The 25,202-nt window shown below is 54.4% G+C and overlaps 1 protein-coding gene and 1 pseudogene across 12 annotated transcripts in view; one reads left to right on the plus strand and one right to left on the minus strand.

Moving 5' to 3' along the window:
* PIP5K1C (phosphatidylinositol-4-phosphate 5-kinase type 1 gamma) overlaps positions 1–25,202 on the minus strand; it is a 53,140-nt gene that overhangs the window by 21,014 nt on the left and 6,924 nt on the right. For all 12 annotated transcript variants that reach the window (XM_037042533.1, XM_037042531.1, XM_037042535.1 and 9 more), the window contains exons 2-6: positions 6,367–6,398; positions 4,534–4,626; positions 2,409–2,539; positions 1,535–1,652; positions 791–943 (exon numbers count right to left, since the gene is read on the minus strand). In XM_037042533.1, coding sequence (XP_036898428.1) covers positions 791–943; positions 1,535–1,652; positions 2,409–2,539; positions 4,534–4,626; positions 6,367–6,398 — 527 coding nt within the window. The remainder of the gene's footprint in view (positions 1–790; positions 944–1,534; positions 1,653–2,408; positions 2,540–4,533; positions 4,627–6,366; positions 6,399–25,202) is intronic.
* Positions 8,139–9,431, plus strand: LOC118984577 (elongation factor 1-beta-like; annotated as a pseudogene).

A 25,202-nucleotide genomic window follows, 5' to 3' on the forward strand; every position in this document is an offset into this window, starting at 1 on the left:
TGCATCCGCTACAGTGGCGGGGCTGAGGTGCGCAGACGGCCTGTCCACTTGGAGCTGACTGGCTCCGTACAGGAAGTCTGCTGATCCCTGATCTAGGGGAGCCAGGTTCTCCCAAGATCACACACAGTGGATGAGGGACACCCTAAACAGAGACAGCCATAACCTGGGCAGAGCACCCAGAGGGGCCCAACCCCACGCCTACCAGGTGGGGCCCTGCGAGGCAGACGGAACTCAGGTGGGGCAGCTGAGTATAAAGGCCCCCACCCTCACCCCTGCCCAGGGGCCTGACGTGCCCTTTTGAGTCCCGAGTCACACCAGAATGGGGGTGCCCAAGCAGCCAGTCTTTTTTGAGGTGCCAGCTGGTGGTCTAGTCCCTCCTCTCCCGTACCTCCGAGTCACCAAGTGCCAAGACACTCAGCCCATAAGCCACAATTTCTAGACCCATGACTAAGGGACATCAGTGGGGTGGACGGTGGTGAGCCAGGGCCTAAACAGCAATTCCTGCTACAAGTGTGGGGGCACCGCCCAGAGAGGACTGTGGGGTGAGGCCCTATGGTCACAGGAAGGCTTCTCATGGCCACCTAGAGGGTGGGTGGTGCCCCGGGAATCTTGGGGACTTGTCTGCTGGGGCCCTGAAGCCTGTGCTCCTGCATGTCTGTGAAAAGCAGCAGAGCAAAATGTGCTGGGAGGAGGGGCATGAGGATGGGGGGGGGGGGTAGATGGGGGCTGGAGGGAAGCCCAGGGCACTGCCCCCCACCTCCGGAACCTTCTAGGAATCCATGACCCCTACCATGTAGTAGCCAGGCAGCAGCTTCTGCAGGAACTCTGCCTCCTTGTGCATCACGGTCTTGATGATGAACTCGTCATCGCTGGTGACGTAGAAGAGGGAGCCGCTGGCGCCGGGGTTGGAGAGCTCAATCAGTGGCTCATTGCACAGCGAGTACTGGAAGGGGGTGGTGAGTGGGTTGGGCAGGTCCCATCTGTGATGAGCTCACAGGAGACGGTGACATCTGCTTTGCTGGCAGGCTCTCCCCCTCCCTCCCATGTGGAAGGAAAGGAGGCCCCGACCTATAGCCAGCAAGGAACTGAGTCTGCCAATGACAACGGGAGCTTGGGTTTGGCCCCTTCCCCAGTCTAGTCTTATGTGAGACCCCGGCTGCTGCCCGCCTCTTGATTACAACCCTGAGTAAAGAACCTGACTAAACTATACCCAGTTCTTTTAAAATATTTTTAAAGATTTTATTTATTTATTTTTAGAGAGAGGGGAAGGGAAGGAGGAGAGGGAGAGAAACATCAGTTGGTTGCCTCTCGTACACACCCTGACCAGGACTGAACCCACAACACAGGCGAGTGCCCTGACTGGGAATCAAACCAGTGACCTTTCGCATTGTGGGATGACACCCAACCCACTGAGCCAAGCCAGGGCTGACCCAATTCTTGCTCCACAGAAACTGTGAGGTTACAGCCAGGTGGTGTTTGAGCCAGTGAGTCTGTGCTAACTTGTTATAAAGCAACAACTGACTAATACACTTACCAAGTAATCATCTGGCCGGATCCCAAAGAGTTCCCGGAAGTAGCGGAAGGCGACAGGTGCATAGGTCTTGAACCTGAAGTCCTGGAAGTGGTGGGCGGGAGTGAGGTTGCTGCCTTCGCTGTAGAGGAAGGAGGGAAGAAAGCCTGTAACGGATGGTGCCTCTTGGAGCTGAGCTCCAAAACCTTCCTTAAGTAGCTGATACGCAAGGCAACTTGAGATTCCCAATGGGACCAAAGGCTGTGGCTCCCAGTATCTACTCTCCCTTCCTTCGTTAGCAACAGAGTCCATAATGTTGACTGAGCACATGACCACCTGGAGTAAGACCTCTGCCCAGACTCTCTTGCAGCTAGGTATGGTCAAGTGATTGTACCCAACCAGTGAGCTGTGAGTGGAGTGACACAACATGTGTCATTTCCTGGTCGTGCCCCAAAGGAGAGGGGAGCAGACTCCCCTTCCCCTTCTCCTCCCTGTTATTGACATTCAGGTATGATAGCAGGAGCCTGGGCAACCTGGGACTGTTGTTAGAGCAGATGCACAGTGAGGGCAGTGGAACAACCAGAAGGAACCCAGGGCCCTGTGATCAGCCCAGGACTGCCTACCAGTTTTTCTGTGTGTGAGAGAAAGAGAGAAGAACAAACTTCTATCTTTTCTCCCATATTAAAAAAAAGCAACTCACTATTACATTGGCTCTCTCTGATTCAGCAGCAAACTAATATACTAATAGACCTTAAGTCAGGCCTCAAAGTCACATAGACACCAGCAAAGGCCTGTGCAGTTTGCTGCAGAGAAGGGAGTACAGAGAGGGGAAGGCTGTTCGGTAGGACAATAGTGTGCCTGTCAGGTGATGTGCCGGAGGCACGGGAGCCGGGCCTACCTGGGGAAGAAGATGCTCTCTACCACATAGAAGTCCTGCATGAGCACATCGCGCTCTGGCTTGGAGCTCAGGTTGCCCACGGTGTAGCCAATGCCCAGCTGGATGGCCCCCTTCAGGGTGGAAGACGTGGTCTGTGTGGAAATGCAAGACACTTCAAGACCTGCCCGTGGGCCAGCCCCTCCCCCACCCTGGGCCCCAGGGTGCCAACTAGCACTCAGCATGGATTTTCAGGCCTCAGCTGGGCGCTTGGCCTGCACAACCACACAGCAAAGTGGCGGCTTGTCCGAGAGTCCAGCACCACCTCGTGTGACTCCAAGGCCAATTTTCAATCAAGGTTCTAGAACATTCCAACATCTCGAAACCGCCCTGATGTAACAGGAGTCTGTCCGCCATCAGGGTTTTTTGGGGTGGGGGAGACACAACTTAGAGTGGCACCCGAATTTCATTTCCACAAACCTGGGTTCCTTCTACCCATCTTTGGAGGTGACTCACACTGTCATGGCCAGAGAACAACACTGCCCCCCTGTGCCTCAGTTTCCCCACCAGGAGCCAGGACTGGAGATGACAATGTGCCAGCTCATGCTGGCGGCCGGACCCAAGACTGCTCATGTCTGAGGAACACCTGCTGTTCACGCTCTTCCCATCGCGGCGGCGCGCACCATCACTGTGAGCTTTAAGTGGCGTGCGCCCCGCTGTGGGACGGTGCCTCAGCCCTCAGTCTCCAACTCTGGGCCCCAGCACCCCGTCTGGGTGCATGTAGCAGGGGGGCAGGAGCGAGCCTCTGCCCCGAGCAAGCCCGTGCTCCTGTGGGAGGGCCTCACAGCCTGCAGCCGCCTCTTCTACTGAACCCCTCCCTGGGAGGGCCTGTGCTGCCCACCCTCCACACTCAACTCCCTCACACCACTGAGCACACGGCTCTCCAGGGGAGACACACAAATGGCCAGGGAGCACAAGAGAAGGTGCTGACCACCATTAGCCATCAGGAAAATGCAAATCAAAGCCACACTGAGAGATACTACATCACTCACACCAGGATGGGTGTGATTAAAACCACAGACACGTGCTGGCAAGGACGGGAGAAGCTGGAATACTCGTGCATGGCTGGTGGAAACAGAAAATGGGGCAGCCACTGCAGGAAACAGTTCCTCAAATGGTCACAGAGAGAGTTTCCCTGTGACCCAGCAACTCCACTGCTGGGTGTGTGCCCCAAAGAGATAAGAGCATGTCTACAGAAACCTGCACACGAATTTTCACGGCAGCATGGTTCATACGAGCCCCAAAGTGGAAACAACCTGGGTGTCTACACGCCCACACATGGACCATCACTCAGCCACGAAAAGGAGCAAAGATCTGACACCCGCTACAGTGTGGATGGACCTCGGGCCATCCAGCGAGAGAAGCCAGACACAGAAGGCCACACCATGTGTGATTCCACTTATGTAAAACTTCTGGAACAGGCACATCCACAGAAATGGGAAGTAGGTCCATGTTGCCAGGACCAGGGAGGGGGACGGGGAGTGACTGCCGATGGGGGCAGGGCATCGTTTTGGGGAGATAAAAATAGTCTAAAGTTGACTGTGGGATGGCTGCACAACTTGGCAGACACCCTGGAAAGCGCCTGACTGTGCACTTCAGGCAGGGGAAATGACACGGTGTGTGTGCTCTCCCTCAGCAAAGCCACTGCACCGGGAAGCAGGACTGAGAAAGGCAGGACGAACAGCGGTTGGGTCAGGCGCCCTGTACACGCCCCTGGCTGGGCCTGCCTCATTTCAGCCCTACTTTCTGAGGAAGAGGAGGGGAGCTGTAATTTCCTCTGCCTTTAGAGGAGCCAGCAGAGCAGGGAACTGAGGGCTCATCCAAGGTCACAGGTGACTCCTAGAGCCAGGCAGGCCATGCAGCCTATGGGACCTCAGCACATGTCACTCCACTACCTAAGATGATGACATGCAGCAGGGACCTTGCTGGACCCAAGGGTCCTGCACACACAAGCCTATGCCCGGAGCGCGGCCATGGCCCATGCCTGGCCTTCGGTGAACACTGTGTGGCACATGGGGGTCAGAGAGGTCCCCGGCACTGCTGAAAGCCCCTTCCACTCTGTCCCAGCCAGTTAAGGGCGGAGAGAAACCTTTTTGTAAGTGGTTTCACCAGATGCGTCCACACCCCGATGGCCCAGCTTCCTCCCATGACCAGGACCCGGCTGTCCCGTCATCATTGAGGCCTAGAGAAAAGAAAACAGGAAGCATTAAAAGTCAGCAAGCAGGAGCCACCACGGCCATAACACACTTCAGAAATCCTGGCAAGAGAGGTGCTTAGTCACTGTGTCCAGCTGGAGCCCAGGGCTGGGCTGTATGGGGCAGGAGGGGGACAGAAAGCTGCGTGGGCAGGCCGCACATCCAGCGGACACCACCTGATACCTGTAAGGGCCCACACCTAGACCAGGACCCCCAGCTGCCCCAGCCACCCAGCCCCAGTTTTAGGGTCTTCCCTTCAGCACTGCTGACACTGGAGCCAGGTCATCCTCTGGGGGGCCTTTCTGCGCACTGTGGGGGGTTGAGCAGCATCCTTGGCCCCAACCCATTCCATGCCAGAAGCAACCGCAGTGGGACAAGTGAAGATGCGCCCAGATATGTCCCAGTGTCCCCTGGGAGCAGAATAGCCCTCTGGGCTGAAATGATTGCAAACAGCATCGCCTCCCAGGTCCCACTGGCCTGGGAGCCAGCCCATGTCCTACAAGCTCTAGGGAACAGCTGTGGCAGCTGTGACATGAACCATTCCAAGAAACCCATGTAAAAACCACTAGCCTTTATGTGTGACGTCACTAGAGGAGAATGGTAGGAGGGGCCATGGGAGCCTGGAGGGACACAAAAGCCAGCTTAGAACAGAGGGCCAAAGCCAGCCAGCACACAGGAACTGAGTGCTCCTCTGGTGGCTCCACCCATCGCTGATGTTTAAGAAGGACCCGCTGTGTATCTGCCACTATTCAAAATCCTACACAGCCCTCTGGCCACCAGCTGGACCTTCACTGCCTCCTCACAGGCTCCCAGGCAGGCCGTAAGTGGCCCTCATCTGCCTTCATTCCTCAGCTTGGCTCCCATGTGTTCTGCATACTGGCCACCAGGGGGCAGGGCCCCCTCAGTGAACTTTTCTTGCTGTCCTTTCTCCACACCTCTCACTGGCTCCCTATCGCCCTTGGTGTGCCTGGGCGCACCCACCTCCCTCCTACTGCCCTGTAGCCTGAGTGCCTGCAGGGCCCCAAGAGGTGGGCAAAGCCCTCCTTAGAAGGACCTACATGGCAGGTGGCATTCTGGGATCCGAGACGAGGCTCCAAGGGGACACAGGATGCCCAGGTGGGACTCCTGCAACCACTTGGGCTGCTCCTCCTATAAAACAGAGCTCAGACACGCCCCTCACAGGTCACCTTCAGGAGTGACAGGAAACTCTAACCAGGGACAGTAGTGACCCCACATGCATCAGCTTAGCTGAGGACAAGCAGCAGGGCCCACAGGGCAGCGGGGTGGCGGGCATGCATGAGAGTGACTGTTGCCAGGGGAAGACCTTTAGAAACATGACTGGGAGAAGGTAAAGACAGTGGGCTTGCAGGTGTGGGAATAAAAGGGACCTGGCGCTCCTAGGTGGGGTACCTAGGAACACCGCCCCCTGGTAGGACCCCTCCTCCTCAGGGACTGCACCTGCCCAACTTCCCTTCCCAGCTCCCTCACTGGCCCAGGGCTGGCTCCTTGGGCCTCTTCCTTCCCCCTCCTACACCCCTCCCTGACACTCCAGACACTGGCCTGGGGACGGGATTTTCACCCATCTCACATTTGCCATCATTTGGGGCCCAGAGAAGGACAGTGAGTTGCCTGATGCCACAGAGCAGGACCCAAGCAGGACTGGGTGCTTCCTTGTCTGTCTGCCGGAGGAGGCAGGTCAGGGAGAGTAAGATCCACAGGACACTCACCTCACTCACGGCCATCTTTTTCTGGGTCAAACCTGAGGGAGAGAAGGGAAACTTCAGACTGACAGCAAGGAGTGCAAACCACAGGGCCGAGCCCACCAACCTGCGCCGGCCCATGCCAGGGGCTCCAAGGTAGTTTGGGCTGCTGTCAGCAACTCCTTCCCTCACACGCGGGTACCTACCACCTCACTGGGTACCCTGTGTCCCTAGAAAGGGTCACAAGAATCTGTCATGGGAAATGGGAGCGTGCAGACGAGACAGAATGAAGATGGCAGGACTGGATACTGGCACCCCTCCAGGAGAGAGCAGCAGGGAGAGGCCAGCCTCCAACTCTGACCCACCATTTTCCCCAAAGGGACTTCGAATTCACAAAATGCCATCTTTCTCTGCTGGCAGGGGCAGGGATTAACCAGGACATGCTTAGGTCATGAAGAAATCAGGTGACCCAGAGGGTCGGGGTCGGGGTGGTGTTGGGGGAGGGCCCAGGGGAGCTGGCTAGCAGGCAGTGGCTGAGGACCCAGGCTAGAGCAACGCTGCCCCCTCTGGAAAACCTGCCAAGGACTTGGTCCCTTTCACCACAGCCCCAGGAGAGCTTCCCTGACATAGGGAAGGAGGGAGACATAGCTCATGGTGAGAAGGTGGGCAACCCTCCTCCTCAGGACCATCCTCTCAGCCCTGGCTCCCAGCAGGAGGCCTCAGGCCCACCACTGACCTCTCTGAGCCCCAGTGTCCTCACTGGGAAAGTGGCTTCTGCTGAGGATTATCTGTTCAATGAGGGTGGTCAGCAGATTTGCCCCCTCCTCCCAAGAGATGTCTACATTCTGATCTCAGAACTGGCTTTGCAGATGGAACTGAGTTAAGGGCACTGGGATGGGGGTGACCCTAGATTCCCTGCGGAGCCAGTGTCATCACAGGTCCTCATAAGAGGGAGGGAGGTGGGTCTGAGTCATAGATGGACAAGGCTGCAGTGCTGGTTGTGATGATGGAGGAAGGGAGCACAAATAAGGATGCAGTGCCTCTAGAAGCTGGAAAAGGCCGGAAATGGTTTTCCCTGGAGCTGTAGGAAGGACCAGTTCTGCCCACACATGGGTTTAGCCCAGTGGGACCCATGTTGGACTCCTGACCCCAAAACTGTCAGAGCGTAACTGTGTGCGGTTTTAAGCCAACTTTGCAGTGATGTTTCAGCTGCAACAAGAAACTCATTCACGAGGAGTCAACCTGCAGGGAAGCAAGTGATGACCATAACAGACCTGGCCCCTGACCTCAAGGGCTCAAAAGGAATGGGGGGGGGGCATGGCACAGAAGGGCCTGTACAGTAGGGTGAGTGTGAGAAGTACAAGTTGGGTGCAGATTATCGAGAGAGGTCTCAGCAGCCCTGGAGGGCTGTGGGCAGAGGGTGGACTTGGCCCTGACGTAGGTGCTCACAGGCGCCCTCTGGTGTTTTCTGCAGGGATGACAGATTGTGAAGGTGGGGGCAGGCAGGGCAGGTGCCAGGGACCAGGCTGGGCAAGAGGCCTGCCTGGTCTAAGTGGGCGTTAATGAGATGGACCAAGTTGGGGGTTTAGAAGTGGGGAGAAACGGTATGGAAAGATCTAAAGTTAGGACAGGCTGTGTTCACTGGAGGCGGAGTGAAGAACAGCAAAGAATCAGAAATGACTAAAGATTACGGCTAGAGCAATTAACAGAAAGAATGGCCAGCTGAGGTGGGGGATGGGCAGGAGCAGGTCTGGGGGAACAGTCAGGTGTGTTGTGACTGTGTTGACTGTGAGACCCCCATGAGTCCTCCGCAAGGAGATGTCCAAGGCAGCTGGACCCCAAGTCTGGAGTGCAGGGGAGCCCCGGCTGGGGACAGGACTGCAGATGTCATCATGCTGCAGACAGGGCTGGAACTCGGAGAGCAGACGGTCTGCCAGGAAGGGTGTGGGTCAGACAGAGGGAACCCCAGGGCCCCCGGAGACAGGCAGGCCCAGGTGAGCGGTCAGGGGTCCATCTTCCCCCACCGAGGCAGGACCTCTCTAGTCCAATAACTGACAGTTGCACAACATTCTGAAGATATGAAAAGGGCTGAACTGTACGCTTGAAGTGTGACTTTTATGGTATATGAATGATCTCTCAACAAGAAAAACCTAAGCCCTGGCCAGTACGGCTCAGGATGCTTAACTGAAGCATCACCTGGTAAACAGGTCACGGGTTCAATTCCAGTCGGGCACATGCCTGGGTTGCAGGTTCCATCCCTCATCTGGGCATGTACGAGAGGCAACTAATCAGTGGATGTTTCTAATCTCTCTAGTGGATGGCAACTAATCTCTCTCACACGTGGATGTTTCTCTCCCTCTCTCCCTCCCTTCCCCTCTCCGTAAAATCAATATGCATGTCCTCGGATGAGGACTTAAATATATACATAGGAAACAAACACGAGACAACACAGCCACAGGCACAACCAGGCCAGCAGGGGTGGGGACCCACGTTCTCTTTGGGCCTGACCACCACCCCAGCTACCAGCACAAGTGCCCGCCCGTGTGTGAACCAGGTGCTGAGCCCCCTGGGGGGCGGGCCAGGCCAGTGCCTGGGGCGATGAGAGCCCTGGGCAGGCAGGGCCCTGCTGCTGTGGGAGACACCACAGGAAGTGGAGCTGCAGACGGTAAGGACACTGACCCCTCTGGATCTGAGGAGGAGGAGGAAAGTGAAGAAGCGAAAAGGCTGAGAGAAGAACATCTTGCACAGTGTGAGTCAAAGAAAGCCAAAAACCCGCACTTGCTGCCACGTCTCCCCTCTTCCTGGGTGTGAAACCCGGGGACGGTGAGATGGACGTGGCGGAATCAGAGGAGTGTGTCAGGAGCATTCAAGAGGATGGCTTGGTCTGGGGTTCTTCTAACCTGGTTCCGGTGGGACATGGAATTAAAAAACTCCCGATACAGTGTGCAGTGGAAGACAGTAACGTTGGAACAGACATGCTGGGGGGGCAGGCCACCGCCTTTGAGGACTGTGTGCAGCCCTTGGACGTGGCTGCTTTCAACAAGATCTAAAGTCCGTCCTGGATCATTGCCCTTAAATAAAAGCTTGAAAGATTAAAAAAAAATCCCCTATAGGCCAGGGTCCAGATGGGGAAACTGAGGCTGGGTGGGGCAGCTGGCTGAGGCTAAGGTCATGGCTGCAGGGCCCACCAGAGGGGACCCTGGCTTGCAGGACTCAGCAAACAGACAGAGTCACCACCCAGGGCACCAGGAAGGGCAGCTGGACCAAGATACACCAGCCACGTGGGGACTACACCAGACCCTGGGTGCTCCCTGACAGGCGTCTGAGGCTCCCTGCCCCAGCATCCTAGCTCCAGGGACGAGTCTGGGCTTTGGCACACCCCAAGGCCCAGCCGGTGGCAAGCAGGGGCCAGAAGGTGCTGGAAAGCTGACATAATATTTTCATTGGCCGCCCAACAGCAGAACAATTCATGGTTTTGTGTTTGGGGTGTGGGGAAGGAAGAGGAGAGAAGGCAGGAAGCCAGTGGTGGACCAGGGAGGAACATTCCAGACCATGGCCTACCCAGTGGTGACCACCTGAGTCTTCTGCAGCTTTAGGCTTCATCCCAGGGCCACTGCCAGAGCAGGCCCAGCGTTGGGGTCCCAGCCTCCTCCACAAACCACACCCCCTACGTCCTCCTGCTCCCCACCAACCCAAGGTGTAGGCATTCTTGTGGGCCTATGGGGCCGGCCGGTGCAGGGAACAGACACACATACTCCCCTCAGGGCCTTGGCACGTGCCATTCCCTCTGCCCAAAACACTCTCCCCCCATCTTCTGAGGCCGGCCCCTCAGCTTTGCAGTCTCTCAGTCCAGCCTCCTCTCAGAGCAGTCACCCTAGTCACCCCCCTGTCCTGTCACTCGGGCTACACTCCCCAGTTCTGCCATCTGCATGCCCCCACCAGCGCTCTGAAACTCCTTTTTTAACCTCATCATCTGCCCCAGCGCAGCACGATGCCTGTGAGGGGCGGGCGGCCACCCTGACACTCAGCCTCCACGACCTTCAGAAAAGAGCTGCAGCCCAGGGGGCACGCGGCTACGGGAGGTGCCCAGCCCCGCCCCCCCGCCCCCGCCACTGGCTGGGCCAGGCTGGGGTGGCAGAGACCACACCAGATGTGGGGCTCCTCCCAGCCCAAGACAGGACCAGTCATATTCTGAAGGAGCCACCCCATTTTTTCAAAGAATTAATTTTTAAAACCAGCCTGGAGGAGGGGAAGAGCCTGACCTGGAGGGCGGGGAGGGCACCCCCTCACTGCCCAGTCTCCCTGGGGGCACAGCCTTGAAGCCTGAGGGTCCATTAGCAGACACCTTGATGCCCGTTGACCTTTGACAGATGGGGGGACAGACAGATGGAGGGACAGACGCAGTCCTCTCCCCTCTGCATACACACAAGCCTCAGCAGGAGCTGCTTCTCCACGTTCCTTTGGTGTGGAGACCAAGGCAGAGACAGCTGCCAAAGGACTGTGGACCCCTAGGACCCTGAGAGGGGACCTTAACATATGTCCTCAGCACTAGGTTCTACCTTTAGTCTGTCCAGAATGTGCTCCCCACTCCTCTCAACGCCATCATCACCCCCCTGGACCAACAGTCTCGCCTTAGCCCTTGCCCCCCCGGTCTGTTCTCACAGCAACCACCAGAGGGCGCCTGTGAGCATCTGAGTGGGGTCCCGCTCTGCTCTTCCCACAGCTGTCCTGGGCTCCCACGGGTAAGAAGCCATCCTCCCCTGGCCCACAACGCTCTTCTCAGCCTGCCCTGCTCCTCCCTCTCTCCTCCTCGCTCACTCTGCTCCAGCCACACGGGCCTCCTCTCTGTTCATCCAACACACCAGGCGTGGTCCTCTTTCAGAGCTTTACATGGGCTTTTACACCTAGGCTGCTGTATCCCACGGGCCTAGAACAAAAGCCGGCCCACAGGAGACACTCGAAAAACCATGGATATGACTGACTGAATGAATGAAGAAGGAATCAATGACTAAACTGGCACAGCCTGAGGGCAAGGCCAGTTTGGACTCTGCCATCAGACCAAAAGTAAGACTTCGAAGGAGAGGTGTGGCCTCACCAAAAAAAAAAAAAAAGAAAGGAAGGGAGAGAGGAAAGAAAGGAAGAAGGAAGAAATTAAAATTTATCAAAGGAATTTGCTAAACACAAGAAATTTGCTAAACACAGAAAACACAAGCCAGGCTGATGGGACTGGGGCTCTGCCTGTCGAACTCCCAGTGAGACCAAATTGAGTGCTGGGTGGAAGCTGGTGCCCGGTCCCCACCCTCAGGGAGGGAGCAGCCGGTCCACTGCAGTGAGTGTCTGCAGGGCACCAGGACGTCAGGGTGCACCAAGACGGCAGAGTTGAGCCTTCTCGCTCCAGACCTTGGCAGGCACAGGCCCCACCCCAGGGTGGTGGGCCCGGTCCAGGTGGCTTCTCGAGGAAGGGAGACCCACTGCCTTGGCTCAGAGTGTGGAAGGCCCAGCTCCGTGGGTTGGGAGGGAGCAGTCACCGTGGGAGGGTGTTCCGAGCAGAGGGGTGAGCAGGGCCCCAAATGAGGGAGCCCAGGAGTCAGCGGGAACCAGAGAGGAGCAGGTGAGGTTGAGGGGCGGGGGCACAGGCAGAGTGACCAGAAGGGGAACCCAACATGCCCTGTCCTGTGACAAGGTCTCACTCAGCCCTACTATGGCCCTGGGGAGCAGACATCATCACGTCCACTTACACCAAGAAATCCTACACAGATTGTGTCACCTACCCCCTGGCCCCCCATCCTCTCCCTCTCTCCCCCTCACTCTGCTCCAGCCACACAGGGCTCCTCGCTGTCGCTGTTCCTCCAACACACTAAGCCTGGTCCTGCCTCTGGACCTTTGTATGTGCTGTTCCCTACACCTGAATCACTCTTCTCAGACCCTTGCAGGGTGTGCTTTGCTCCCTTGCTCCATCTAAGAGCTGGCTCGAGTGTCACCCCCTAAGAGAGGCTGTCCCTCAACCACCTCCACCTCACCCCAAAGAGTCCCTCCCCCCACCTCCCCAGCATCCTCAGTCTTCCTGGAACTTGGGACCATGAGGCACTTTTGTTGTGCATTCCCCGTGACAGGCAGACCAGGTCTACTTTGCCATCTGCTGACAGACACCTTCAGAGATCCCTGAGAGCGGGAAGAGCTGCTCCTGGAAAGGGGTAGGAGGGGACGTGAGGCCTGTGGGATCAGTGCAGGGACTTCACCCCCAGGGTGGAGCCACCCCCCTCAATGGAGTCTGCAACCCTGCTGAGCGGGAAGCGGCCCGGAGCCAGCTACAGGCCCACCTCCTGATTGGCTGGAGTGGCCCAGCCAGCCTTTAGGCACAGGAGCAGAGGCCCAGGACAGCGTATGGGGGGTGGCACTGAGGCAGCACAATGGGCACAGCAGGGAGCAAAGCTGGGGCACTCAGCGCCTGAGCCAGAAACCACCTGACACAGTGATCTCATCTCACTACTGCATTTTACAGGCAGGAGAAACGCGGTTTGGGGGAAATTTAGGAAGTAACCCAAAGGTGAAAACCCAGATGATCACAGCTCAGGATCCAGAAAAGCCATCAACAAAATTCAACATGAATTTTATATTCAAAATATTACTAAGAAAATGGAGAAAGAAAAAAAAGGAGGGTCGAAGGAAGATGAATGCCTTTACTTCAAAACAAGCGCAAAACAAAACCTCATGGCACACAAATTAATTTCAACCACAGGACGAGGGGAGTGGCTGAGAGGGTGGGGGCACTCACCAATGCAGTAAGGCAAGACAGAAGAGAAGGAATGAAGATTGCAAAGGAAAAATACACAATTTTAGAAAACCCAAGAGAACCGACTGGTGAACTGTTAGAAAGAAATGGGGTGCAGCGAGGTGGCGGGCAACTTCCCCAAAGTCACAGAATGAGCGTGTGAGGAGAGTGCAACGTGGGGTTTCTGCCCTTTGCACCGACCCCTGCCCTTCACAGGCCCCCCTCCCTGGTTTAGTGTTCAGGTTAATTTTTATCTGTGAAATGCAGGTGCCTTCTCCCATTAAGACACAGATGCTGAGGCCCCAAGTGCTAGACACTCCTCACCGGGTTCATACCAGGTGTGACACTGAACAGGTGTGAACCTGCGGTCAACACGACGCCACGGCAGAAAAAAAGAACTTCCACGTTTTCCAGTATCTCGGACCTTTACCACCACTGTTAGGTCGGGAAAGGCTGAGCATTCTAGAGTTAACAGCTGATCAGAGTAGTTAAGGTTGAGAAAACAGGTTGAAATATATCAAACTATAGTTAATGATACACACACTGACGTGCTCACAGGTGGGGTGTGCTGATGTCTGCAGTCCTGAGGTGCATCCACCATACTGGCTGGAAAGACGGAAGGATAGAGGGGGCGTGGGAAGGGGAAGAGGAGGGCGAGGGACGAAGTAATCGGCAAAATGTCAGTTGTAGGTCCAGGTGGTAAGTAGTGAGTTTCCATTTTTTCAATTCTTTCACCTTCTCAATGCAGTTGAGAACTTTTATTAATAGAATCTTTTCCCTCCAGGTAAAAGGTAAATTGTGATCTTTGATGCAAGGTGCTTTCAAGCTTTGGAGAAACACGTTTTTATGAGAGTGGTCCCACAGGAAGCAGCGGGCATGGCCAGAGTGCCAGTGCGCCAGGCTCTGTGCCACAGGTCTCACACGCACTGGCATCACAGCCCTACCACAGGGCCTTTGCACGTGCCATGCGCTCTGTCTAGAACATGCTGTCCCTGCATCTTCACACGGATCAATCCTGTCCTCTGTCACTCGGGTCTCAGATATTCATGTCACTTCCCAGAAAGACCTTTCCTGACCACATGTACATTCATTCATTTATTCTAAACTCATAAAGTATTTCCTAGGTGCTGGGACGTCTTTTGGGGATAGAATGTATGGAGGGGACTAGCTATTTCTCTAGATGTAACATTAGTTTAATAAAAATATTTTAGCCCTGGCTGCTGTGGCTCAGGGGATTTAGTGCCAGACTGCAAACTGGAAGGTCCCAGGTTTGATTCCCAGTCAGGGCACACGCCTGGGTTGTGGGCCAGGTCCCCAGTTGGGCGTGAGCGAGAGGCAACCAGCTGATGTTATCTTGTATTTTGATGTTTCTCTCTCTTTCCCTCCCTTCCCATCTCTTTAAAATAAATAAATAAAATATTTAAAGAAAGATTTTAAACACTCAGAAAAGCACAGAATAATATAAAAGACACCAATATACCATCATGTAGGTTAGTCAGACCTTTTTTTGTTTACCCTTTAAGTCAGAGGTCAGCAGACATTTTCTGAGAGGGGCTGGAGGAGACCTGGTGGAGGCAGGTGATCTGCAGGGGGTTCTCGACTGGGGTGATTCTGCCCCAAGGGGACTCCAAGTGGTGTCTGGGGACACCTGTGGTTGTCATGACTGGGACTGCTCCTGGCATCAGGTCGGGGCCAGGGATGCTGCTTGGCACCCCACAGTGCCCTGGGCGGCCCCACCGGAGCAAAGAGCAACCCAGCATGACGTCAGCAGTGCTGAGGGAGGACCCTGACGCTCATGCAGCAACACAAAAATGGGGGGGCAGGAAGTATGAGGGGTTCCTTGTACTGTTCTCTGGGTATTTACAATGTTTCACAATAAAAACATATTCAATTGTGCTATCCTGTCTAGTTTTGTCTTCTGTTCCAAGTTTCCTGTAATAAAAAGCTATCTTTCCTGACAGCATGGATGGAACTGGAGAATGTTATTCTGTGTGAAATAAACCAGGCGGCGGAAGACAAATACCATATGATCTCACCTATAAGAGGAACCTAATGAACAAAACAAACGAATGAGCAAAATAGAACCAGAGCATGAAATAAGGAGCAGACTGACAGGGACTGGTGGCGGGGGGGGGGGGGGGGGGTGAAAGAAGGGGAAGGGGCCAGTCAGGAACGGGTGTAAAGGACCTGCTGACGCGGACAGCGGGTGGCGACTGGCCGTGGAGGGGGTGGGGTGGGAGAGGGCAACGGGGGAAATGGGGCGCTGTCACAGAAAACAATCATGGTTTTTTAAAAGCTACAACACATGCACATTCCCCACACAGCCTCGTGCCCCACCAGTCCTGTCTCCGACCCTCCCAAAACCCCCAGCGGGTAATCGCCCCTGGACCCACTTTATAGCTGGGGCGAGGGCGGCTGAGGGGCCTGGGGGTGTTCAAGGCTGAAGAGAGGCCGGTCAGGGTGAGGCCCTGGTTGCGGCAGAGTCCCCAGTTGGGGGCATTCGAGACTGATATTTCCTTCTTTCTCCTTCCTGTCCTGTCTCTCTAAAATAGATAAAATCTTATTTAAAAATATTTTAAACACCCAGAAAAGGCACAGAATAATATAAAAGACACCAATATACCACTATGGGGGTTAGTCAGACCTTTTTCTATCCTTTAAGTCAGTGATCAGCAAACCCCGCCACCAGCCCCCCCCCCCCCCCGCGCACCCCCACCCCCACACACACCCTGGCTCCCTACAGCCCCAGCTGACCTGTCTGAACAAGCAACCAGCCTCTCCCTCCAGAAGCCCCTCAGAGGTCACCCTGATACCCCAGGTGGAGCTGCTGCTCCCCGTGTGCTTCCAGGCACCTGGCCCAGCCTCCTGCAGCCACCTGGTCACCTGTCCCCATCTCAACTGGGCTCAAGGACAGGGTCCCTGATGGGCTCAGCACTGGCCCGGCATGGAGAGCTGCTGGCTTACTAAAGTTTGTTGATCAACTTTTGCTCCGTCCCAGGTAGAGACGTGCCCAGTTGTGCACTATCTCTGGGCCTGGGTGACCTTCTGCAGAGCCCTTGCCACACAGTGGACACTGCCCAGCGTCACCCACGGCATCACAGCCGGGGAGACTGGTATTCTCCTACAGTTTTGGACGCTGGGGTGAGGGGAGCCTGTATCCATTCACAAGGGAGCCCCGGGCACACTATCCTGGCCCCCACCGGGGAACTGCCAGGAGTCACTTGCCTACTGCTGACTGCCCCCAGGTACCCCCAACCTCCTCACTCCCCTTGCCCCCCAGCCCAGCCTGGCCCCCACCCACCCCTCCAGCCTGGCACCCCTCTCGGGACTCTTCCCTTAGGCCCTCCACTGTTCAGGCTACCTTGTACCCCTAGGCCCTGGGCCCTGCTGCTGACTGAACCCCTCCCTCCCCACCACCCCTTTACTTGGTGAATGCTCCCCACTGTCCTCGGACCTAGGGTGTAATCCTCCTCTGGCCGCCCTGGCCTCTCCCTCTGATACTCCCCCCTGACATCCTGCCCTCAGTGGAGCTCCACAGGGAAGGCCTTCTCTCCGGCCCCTCAGTGACTCTGCACCAGCCTAGTGCTGGGCCCAGGGCAGACCTCAGTGAGTATTCCCCGAGCAAGAAACCTGGAGGGCTGCATGGAGGAGGCTGTGGGTGAACGTCATTAGGAGCCTCAGGGGAAGCGCTCACCCACTCATCTTGCACACATTCCCCGGAGCTGGACGTTTGACCACGGGTGGAACGCACACCAAGGCCACAGCCCTCAGTGCCTCTGGCCTGCCCTGTCCCGTCCCAAGCAGTGCCTGTCTCCTCTCTTGTCAGAGGGGAAAAGCTCAGAGAAGCGGTATGAGGATGTTTTGTGTTGAACAGAAACTGACCCACGCTGCCTGAAGAACAAGGTATGTGTTGCGGGGATATTTGTTAACACAACTCAGGTCAGCAAACCTCCCTGTAGACCATACCCACTCACCACCTATTTTTATAAATAAAGTTTTATTAGAAAACAGCCATGCCCACTAACGTACAAATCTCCACCAGGGCAGGATTAAACAGATGTGACAGAGGTCAGCTGGCACTCCACATAGACGCTTGCCTAAGTGCCTAAGTGGAAAAGTCAGAGGTGGTGGGCTGCAAGCCTGGCTGGACCTGGGGGGCTTCCAAGTGCTCTGTCTTACAGCTGCTGCCCTCCCTGCTGGCTGCCTCCCCCAGGCAGATGCTTGAGTGCCCCCCACAAAGTCCAGGGCATAGCTTCACGGGTCACATATGGGGCATGTGCAGCTCTGGCTGCTAGGCCCGGGTCCCCCCATGCCAAGAGCTAACACCGCTCTGCCTGGCTGTGGGGAACGGGGGCTCCCCAAAGGGACTCTAGGTCCCAATGGCAGATAGGCAACTGCACATCACCACTGGGGAAGGGACAGCAGCCTGGAGCCAAGTCCCAGGATGGCCGGACAGAGCACATGAGGGAGAGGGCTCCCCCAGGAAGCGGCTCCCCCCCCCCCCCGCAGATGCCTGGCAAGGATCATGCGCTATCCCAGGACCCACGTGAGAGGTTTCTGGCCCAGTTTTCCTCCCAGATATATTTTTACTCTCCAGCAGCCGGGCTGGGCCGCAGACACTGCACCTGGATTCCAGAATGCCGAGGGCCCCAAGGGGCCACTTGGCTGGAGGGCCCCTAGGCCTGGCTCTTGTCATTCACAGGGTGGATGCCCACCAGTCAGACTACAGGTCAATGGGAGCCCGGGGCAGGCACTCCCTCAGCATTCCGGTCCCAGGCCCCAATTCCCAGCAGGGACTGCGGAACTTCAGGAAACCTAGGAGCCAAGCTGGCTCTGCTTCACCCCAAGGCTGAGGGGGCAGGGCTTGCTCAAAATCCCACAGAAAGTTGGTGGCTGAGAGGGGCTGGAACCAGGCCCCAGACACCCATCTGGGCCCTGGGGTTATTGTAGGACCACCTGCACACAGAGGGTTCTCCTGCGCCAGGCACGTAGGAACCCCGTAGCTCACGCCTCAGCCTGCCCATGAGGCGAGGACACAGCCACCCAATTGTACAGGTGAGAAAGGGAGGCTCTGGGGCCGAACGAGCTGTCTGATGCAGTGGCCCCTGGTATCCACATCCTGCTGCAATGGCCGGTGGGTATGACCCACTGAATATGGACGAAATGCCAGCGTGTGACTTCTGACACAGGGTCATAAAAGATGCTGCCACATTCACCTTGCTCTTGGACCTCTCATAGGGCAGAAGCTGCCACACTCAGTGCCCTGAGGAGCCCCGCCACCCCGACAGCCATGTGAGTAAGCCCCAGCCAGGCCTTTGGATGGGGCAGCCCCAGACCCCAGCTTGCCCGCAACCTCGTGAGAGACCCCAAGACAGAACCACCCAGCTCAGCCACCTCTGGATTTCTGAACCATAGAAACTATGAAATAATAAATGTTTATTCTTGTTTAAAGCCACCGTGTTTGGGGGCAACTTACTTTGCAGCAATTGCTACAACCTGACGTTTCAACATGGTGTCATCCACCTAGACATCTCTCCATCTGCTTCTCATCTGTGTCGACAGGGGCAAGGCCTGGACCACCTGGTGCTGACTGACCCCTACCCAGCCTCTGCCTGTGCTCTTTCCAGGCCCCACTACCTACGCTCTTCCCACTGGGCCGGGCACTCAGCAGGTGCCCCGTAAAGAGCTGGTGCACAAACTAAAGGAAGGGCTGGAATGCACAGAGAGGAATATTACACAGGTGCTTTAAAGGCGGCGGCAGTGCTGAGCTGCACTGATAGAGACCAAGAACCTGGCCAGACTTAACATACTAAAAGGCAAAATGCACAACAGAGTTGGGAGATGCATGCTTCCCCATTTCAAAACTTATGACAAAGCCACAGTCACTAAGACGGCACAGTGCTGGCACAGAAACAGGCACAGAGACTGGCAAAACAGCCCAGAATAGGTCAACTTAGAGCCCAGAACTAAACCTGCACATTTATAGTCAACTGATTTCAGCAGGTGCCAAGACAATACGGAGGAGAAAAACATCTCAACAAGGAGTGTGGGGACACCCGGATCTCCACACGCAGGGAATGGAGCTGGGCCCTACCTCACACCATGCACAACATTAACTCAAAGCACATCACATGGAAACTGGACTTTCCGTGGTGAGCATGCTATAGTAATACCACCAGTGAATAATAATGTTGTGCACCTGAAATGTATATATTATTAACTAACATTATGGCAATTTAAAGAAACACATAAAACAGCCCTGGTTGGTATAGCTCAGTGGATTGAGCACAGGCTACAAACCAAAAGGTCGCTGGTTTGATTCCCAGTCAGGGCACATGCTTGGGTTGCAGGCCAGGTCCCCAGGAGGTGGTGTGCGAGAGGCAACCACACACTGATGTTTCTCTCCCTCTCTTTCTCCTTCCCTTCCTCTCTCTTTAAAAATAAATAAACAGGCCCTGGCTGGTGTAGCTCAGTGGATTGAGCATGGGCCTGCGAACTACATGATCGTGGTTCAATTCCCAGTCAGGGCACATGCCTGGGTTGCAGGCCAGTTCCCAGCAGGGGACTCACTCGAGGCAACCATACATTGATATTTCTCTCCTTCCCTTCCCCTCTAAAGATAAATAAATAAAAAATATTTTTAAAAAAACATGATGTGCGGCATGGTGACTATAATACAAATGTTTAAAAAATAAATAAACAAAACCTTTTAAAAAACACATAGTAAATCTAAATGAATTTAAGAGCTGAAACCGTAAGACTCTCAGAAGAAAACAGAGGTACATCTTTATGACCACAGGGTCAACAGTGGTGTCCTAGATATGACAACTAAAGCACAGAAAACAGAAAAAAAATAAGATAAAGTGGACCTATCAAAACCGGAAACACCCATGCACCAAAGAACACCACCAAGGAAGTAAGGAGGCAGCTCACACAAGGGGAGAAATGTTGCGAATCACGTATCTGGTAAGGCACCTGTATCTAGGACATATAAAGAATGCTTATGATTCAATAACAAAAAGAAAAATAACCCCAATTGAAAAGCAACCAAAGATTCTGAACAGACATTTCTCCAAAGAGGATACACAGATGGCCAATAAGCCCATGAAAAGATGTTCAACATGATTACCATCAGGGAAATGCAAATTAAAACCACAGAGAGAGTCTACTTTACACCTGCCAGGACAGTTGGAATAAAAGAGATGGACAAAACATCACCTGGCTGATGTAGCTCAGTGGATTGAGCGCGAGCTGCAAAACAAAGGGTCATCAGTTCGATTCCCAGTCAGGGCACATGCCTGGGTTGAGGGCCAGGTCCCCAGTTGGGGCCACATGAGGGCAACCACACATTGATGTTTCTCTTCCTTTCTCCTTCCCTTCCCTTCTCCCTAAAAATAAATAAATAAAATCTTAAAAACAAAGAAGATGGACAAAACAAGTATAGTGAGGATATGGAAAAATCAAAGCCCTTGTGCAAGGCTTTTGGGAATGTATAATGGTGTGGCCATCAGAAAACAGCCTGGTGGGTCCTGACTGGTGTGGTTCAGTGGATTGAGCACCGGCCTGCAAACTGAAAGGTCGCCAGTTCGATTTCCAGTCAGGGCACAGGCCCGGGTTGCAGGCCAGGTCCCCAGTAGGGGGTGTGTGAGAGGCAATGGATTGATGTTTCTCTCCCTCTCTTTCTCCCTTCCTTCCCATCTCTCTAAAAGTAAATAAATAAAATCTTGAAAAAAGAAAGAAAATATTCTAATAGTTCCTCAAAATGTAAACACAGAGTTTCCATGTGACCCAGCATTCCGCTCTAGGGCATCCACCCAACAGAAAATAGAAACACACAACCACACAGAAAAGCCATATAAGCAGGTTCACAGTAGCTGAAGGCTGAAAACACCCACGTGCCCATCAACTGGTAAGTAGATAAACACAGTGTCCATACACGCACATAGTGGAATATTATGCAGCCCTGAAAAAGAATGAAGACCTGACACTCACTACAAAGTGGATGAACCTTGAAAACATGACTCACAATGAGAGAAGCCAGACAGAAAGGTCACACAGTGATTCTATTTCTATGACATGTGAACAGGCAAATCCAGAGACAGAGTGGGTTTAGTGGTTGTTGGGGGCTGGGGAGGGGACTGGGAAGTGACTATTATGACTGCTGACGGATGTGGCTTCTTTTCAGGGTGCCAAATGAAATAAGCCAGTCATAAAAGGCCAAATAGTGAGTATTCCACTCACATAGGAACCCCAGAGGAGTCAGATTCACAGAGACAGGAAGTGGATGGTGGGGAGGGAACTTGGGAGCGATGCTAACTGGGACAGACTTCCGTCAGAGTGGGTGCGAGGGTCTCAGAACTGACTGTGGCGATGGATGCACAGCGCTGTGAAAACAGTAAGAACCAACGAATTACACACTTTGGACAAACCGTGTGGCGTTTGAACTGTATCTCAATAAAGCTATAACCCCAAAAGCGTGTTTAGAAAAGAAGCCAAAGTGCAGAGTGACGTGTATTTTACAGACACAATGGGAGGAGGTGTGTGACCAGGGCACTGGTGCATGGCCCAGTACCTCGCAGGGAACGGAGAAGCTGGCGACAGATGTGCCTGGGGGTGGGGCCAGGCCTGCATTTTGTCCTGAACACGTGACATTGCTCCACAGGAAGGGAAAGAAAAATCTCAAGTGAGCGCTGAATTCTAAGTGGGAGGGCAGCCCCCCCAACACATGCAAGGGCCCTGTGGTGACAGGACAGGAGGCTTCCGGGAAACAGCAAAGGGCGTGGTGTGGCGGGAGGGAGGGTGCGCTAACGGACGGAGTAAGGGGTGGTCCCCGAGGGGCAGAGCCCTGACAGAAGCCCACCCTGCCCTTCCTGCTCCACACGGAGCTCTGCCCAACTCCTTCTGCCCCCTCTGCTCCTCACCCTCCCTTGACCCCCCTGCTCAGAATGAGCGCATTTCCAGAGTGGTAAACAGGAAGCCCTGCAGAGGACGTGGGGTGGGGGAAGGACTGCAGGCTTTAAGCTGCTAGCTGGACAGTTTTCCAAAGTCCCGGTGTTCAAGAAAAACAGAAAGAAGGTTCCAGAACATTCACCACTCATGGTACAAACACGGCCAAATACCTGTCTGTGCCCAGCACAGCCCTGCTGCCCAAGTCCAGGGCCCAAGGCCCTGGGCAAAGCCAGCCTACAGGCTGATAAACAACCACCACCATGAGGTCCATGAGGTCCATGAGGCAGGGGGGAAAGGCTGGGTGGGGCAGGCTTGATTGGGGGAATTGGGTGGGCTTCCTGGAGGAGAGGGCAGAGGTCCACAGGTGCACAAGGACAGATGAGGTGGGCAGAGTGAGTCATTGTCAATGGTGGGTCAATACCCAGGTGGAAGGGTTTGGGCAGTGGGGTCAAGGTCTGCATAAGACTTATCAGACCAGGAAGGAAGCCTGCCCAGTCACGGGTGCTCAGGTGGCCCCAGGGCCCCCAGGTCTCCAAGCACTGTGTGGTCCTGGACCACATCCCAGAGAGGGAACCAACCGCCCCAGCTCAAAATGACTCCGGATCACCCTCTGAGACAGTGACTCCCACCCCCACATCCCACCCCCTTCACTCGGCTGCACTGAGCCAGGCGAATGCCTTTGCTTATAAGTTACACAGACGATGCTCATTATTCACCAGTCCCACAGCTGCAACTCACCTTCTGGCTACAATTTACTTGTAAGCCCACATCAGCCCCCATGGGGCTTTCACCCTCATGCACCGACACAGGCAGGCAGTGAAAAATGTGTGCGCACCCACATGTACCTAGCCCGGTTCAACCGCACGATGCTCTGCCTTCTTGTCTCAGCTCTTGTAGTGTAAATATAAGTGTCCTTTTCACGGTCTAGGAAGTGCCACTTCTTTTGCATTTTTGTGCTTTCTCTTGGTGATTTTGCTGTTTAAAATGTCTCTCTAGCACAGAAATGGAGCGCTGTCTAGGATTCCTAAGCCGTGTCTCACAGAGCAGACGCATGTCAATGTCACAGAAGCTTGGCTCAGGCGCAATCAACAGGGCCGGGAGCACAGTGTTAATGAAGCAATGATGCATGCTAAGTAAGGTGTCTTTAAACAGAAACACACACAAGGTTACTTATTGATCAGCTGAGAACTGTGTGACCAGAGACGTGCAGGAACCGAAGCCCTGCATTTCCTCAGGAGCAGAGGTCAGTGCCTGTGGCAACGTCACAGAGCAGAACTGCAAGTAACGCCGGCCAGCTGCACTCACACAGGGACAGGGGCACCGTGTCCGACTTTCTAATGGCCCAGCAGGACAGCGCACACACACAGACAACACAATGAGGCAACCGGAACAGCTGGGGCACCTCAGTGAAGGATGTAGAGGTGTTCACCTTCACATTCTTGTAACTTTTCTGCAGGCTTGGAAGTTTTTGAAATAAAATATGTAAAAAATAATAATACAGGCAAAGACAGGCAGGTTCAGGCACAGAAGAAACGCCCGGAATGGCGGCCATCACCTCTGTAGAAACAGAGCAGGAGGGACAGAAACGTGCACGTCCCACTGTGCGCAGGTCCAGCAGTCGCTTTTTCACAGCAAGCTTGTGACTGCTTGTAGTTTAAGACACGCCCGTTGCATGAGACACAGGGAGACGTGCGGGACAGAGGGAAGGTCCAGAAACAGACCAGCTGCATGCAGGAGTCTGGTGTAGGGGTCGAGGCGGCATCTCAAAGGGTGTGGAGAGCGGACTCTCCAGGACGCGGGGCTCAGACGACACCGAGCCACCCGGAAAAGCCCGAACCAACTAAACCCTCACATGCCTTATGGCAGAATAAATTCCAAATGTAGTGAGACTTAAATGTTTTAAAAAAAGGTGAAACTATAGAGGTACTAGGAGAATTTAATTATAACCTCAGAACAGGGAAGAATTTTCCATCTATAATACTGAACTGGGAAACCATAAAAGGAAAGACTGATCAATCTGACCATGGAAAGACAAGACTACCTGCCTGGCATTAACAGGCATCTTAAGAGAAGGTAGGAAAAAACAACTTGCAACTTATACTGCAGATTAAAAGAAAAAACTCCCATAATATATAAAGAGTCCTACAAATCAATAAGATGGGTAATTCAATTGAATATGAGAAAGAAACAGTTATACAATTCCCAGAAGATGAATTAAGGGCACTCAGGAGTGTGTGATTAAATGCAGAAATGGGGTAAAGAGGGGTCTGTAAGTGCAGGACCAAGATGGCCGGGAACAGGACTCCCAGAACTTGCCTGAGCAGAGACAACAAGATGACTGCCTCCATGGTGGCCCTGACTCCTGATTCCCTAGGGGTGATGCTCCAACCCCCCAGCTCTGACAAAACGACAGAATACTGCAGGGGTGTGCTGTCCCCGTCCCGGTGTGACCCGGGGGGCAAGTAATTCTGTCTCAGGCTTGTCTTTGCTCCTTTTGCTGGAATACATTTTTAATAAAACAAAATTGACACAGAAAAAGGAAAAACTGTATGAAGAGCTTTCACTTCTATTCACAAGACAAACCCAAATCGCAACTATGCCAAGATGTCGCTTTGCACCCACAAACCCGGCAAAGATCGGAGAAGAGGATGGGCACAGGCACTCACCTACTGCCGAGGGACTCAGGTCGCTCCATGTCTCCAGGTTAATCGCCATTTTTTAGTTCCCATATTTGATGATGCTCTGGCATCTCGGGGCCGTGCACCTGGGAGACTGTTCTGTCCTGGCATTGGCCAGCTCGGAGATCACACTCAGCTCCCCGTGAGTGCACCTTCCATGTACAAACCAAGCAATCCATACACACATGCCCACCTCCTTATCTAACACACACACAAGCCCCCAATCCCCTGCCCCAGTCACCGAGGGCCAAGTACTGGCGCCCCCATCAGGCAAAGCAACTGAAATTATTCAAATTGGCCAATTATTCAAAGCTCATTCACAATGAGCTTGCTCAGTGTACCTCCCCTGCCTTGTCCACTGTGTCCTAACAAACTCCCCCAAAAGGCCCATGCTTTCCCCTCCCCCCTCTGCTTCCTGGCACTCCCCCACATGCCCTGCATGCCCCCCGCAACTGTGAGTGACA

Source organism: Sturnira hondurensis, unplaced genomic scaffold (genome assembly GCF_014824575.4).
Source record: "Sturnira hondurensis isolate 20B ecotype Veracruz unplaced genomic scaffold, ASM1482457v3 Scaffold0003693, whole genome shotgun sequence".
NCBI classification, from domain to species: domain Eukaryota; kingdom Metazoa; phylum Chordata; class Mammalia; order Chiroptera; family Phyllostomidae; genus Sturnira; species Sturnira hondurensis.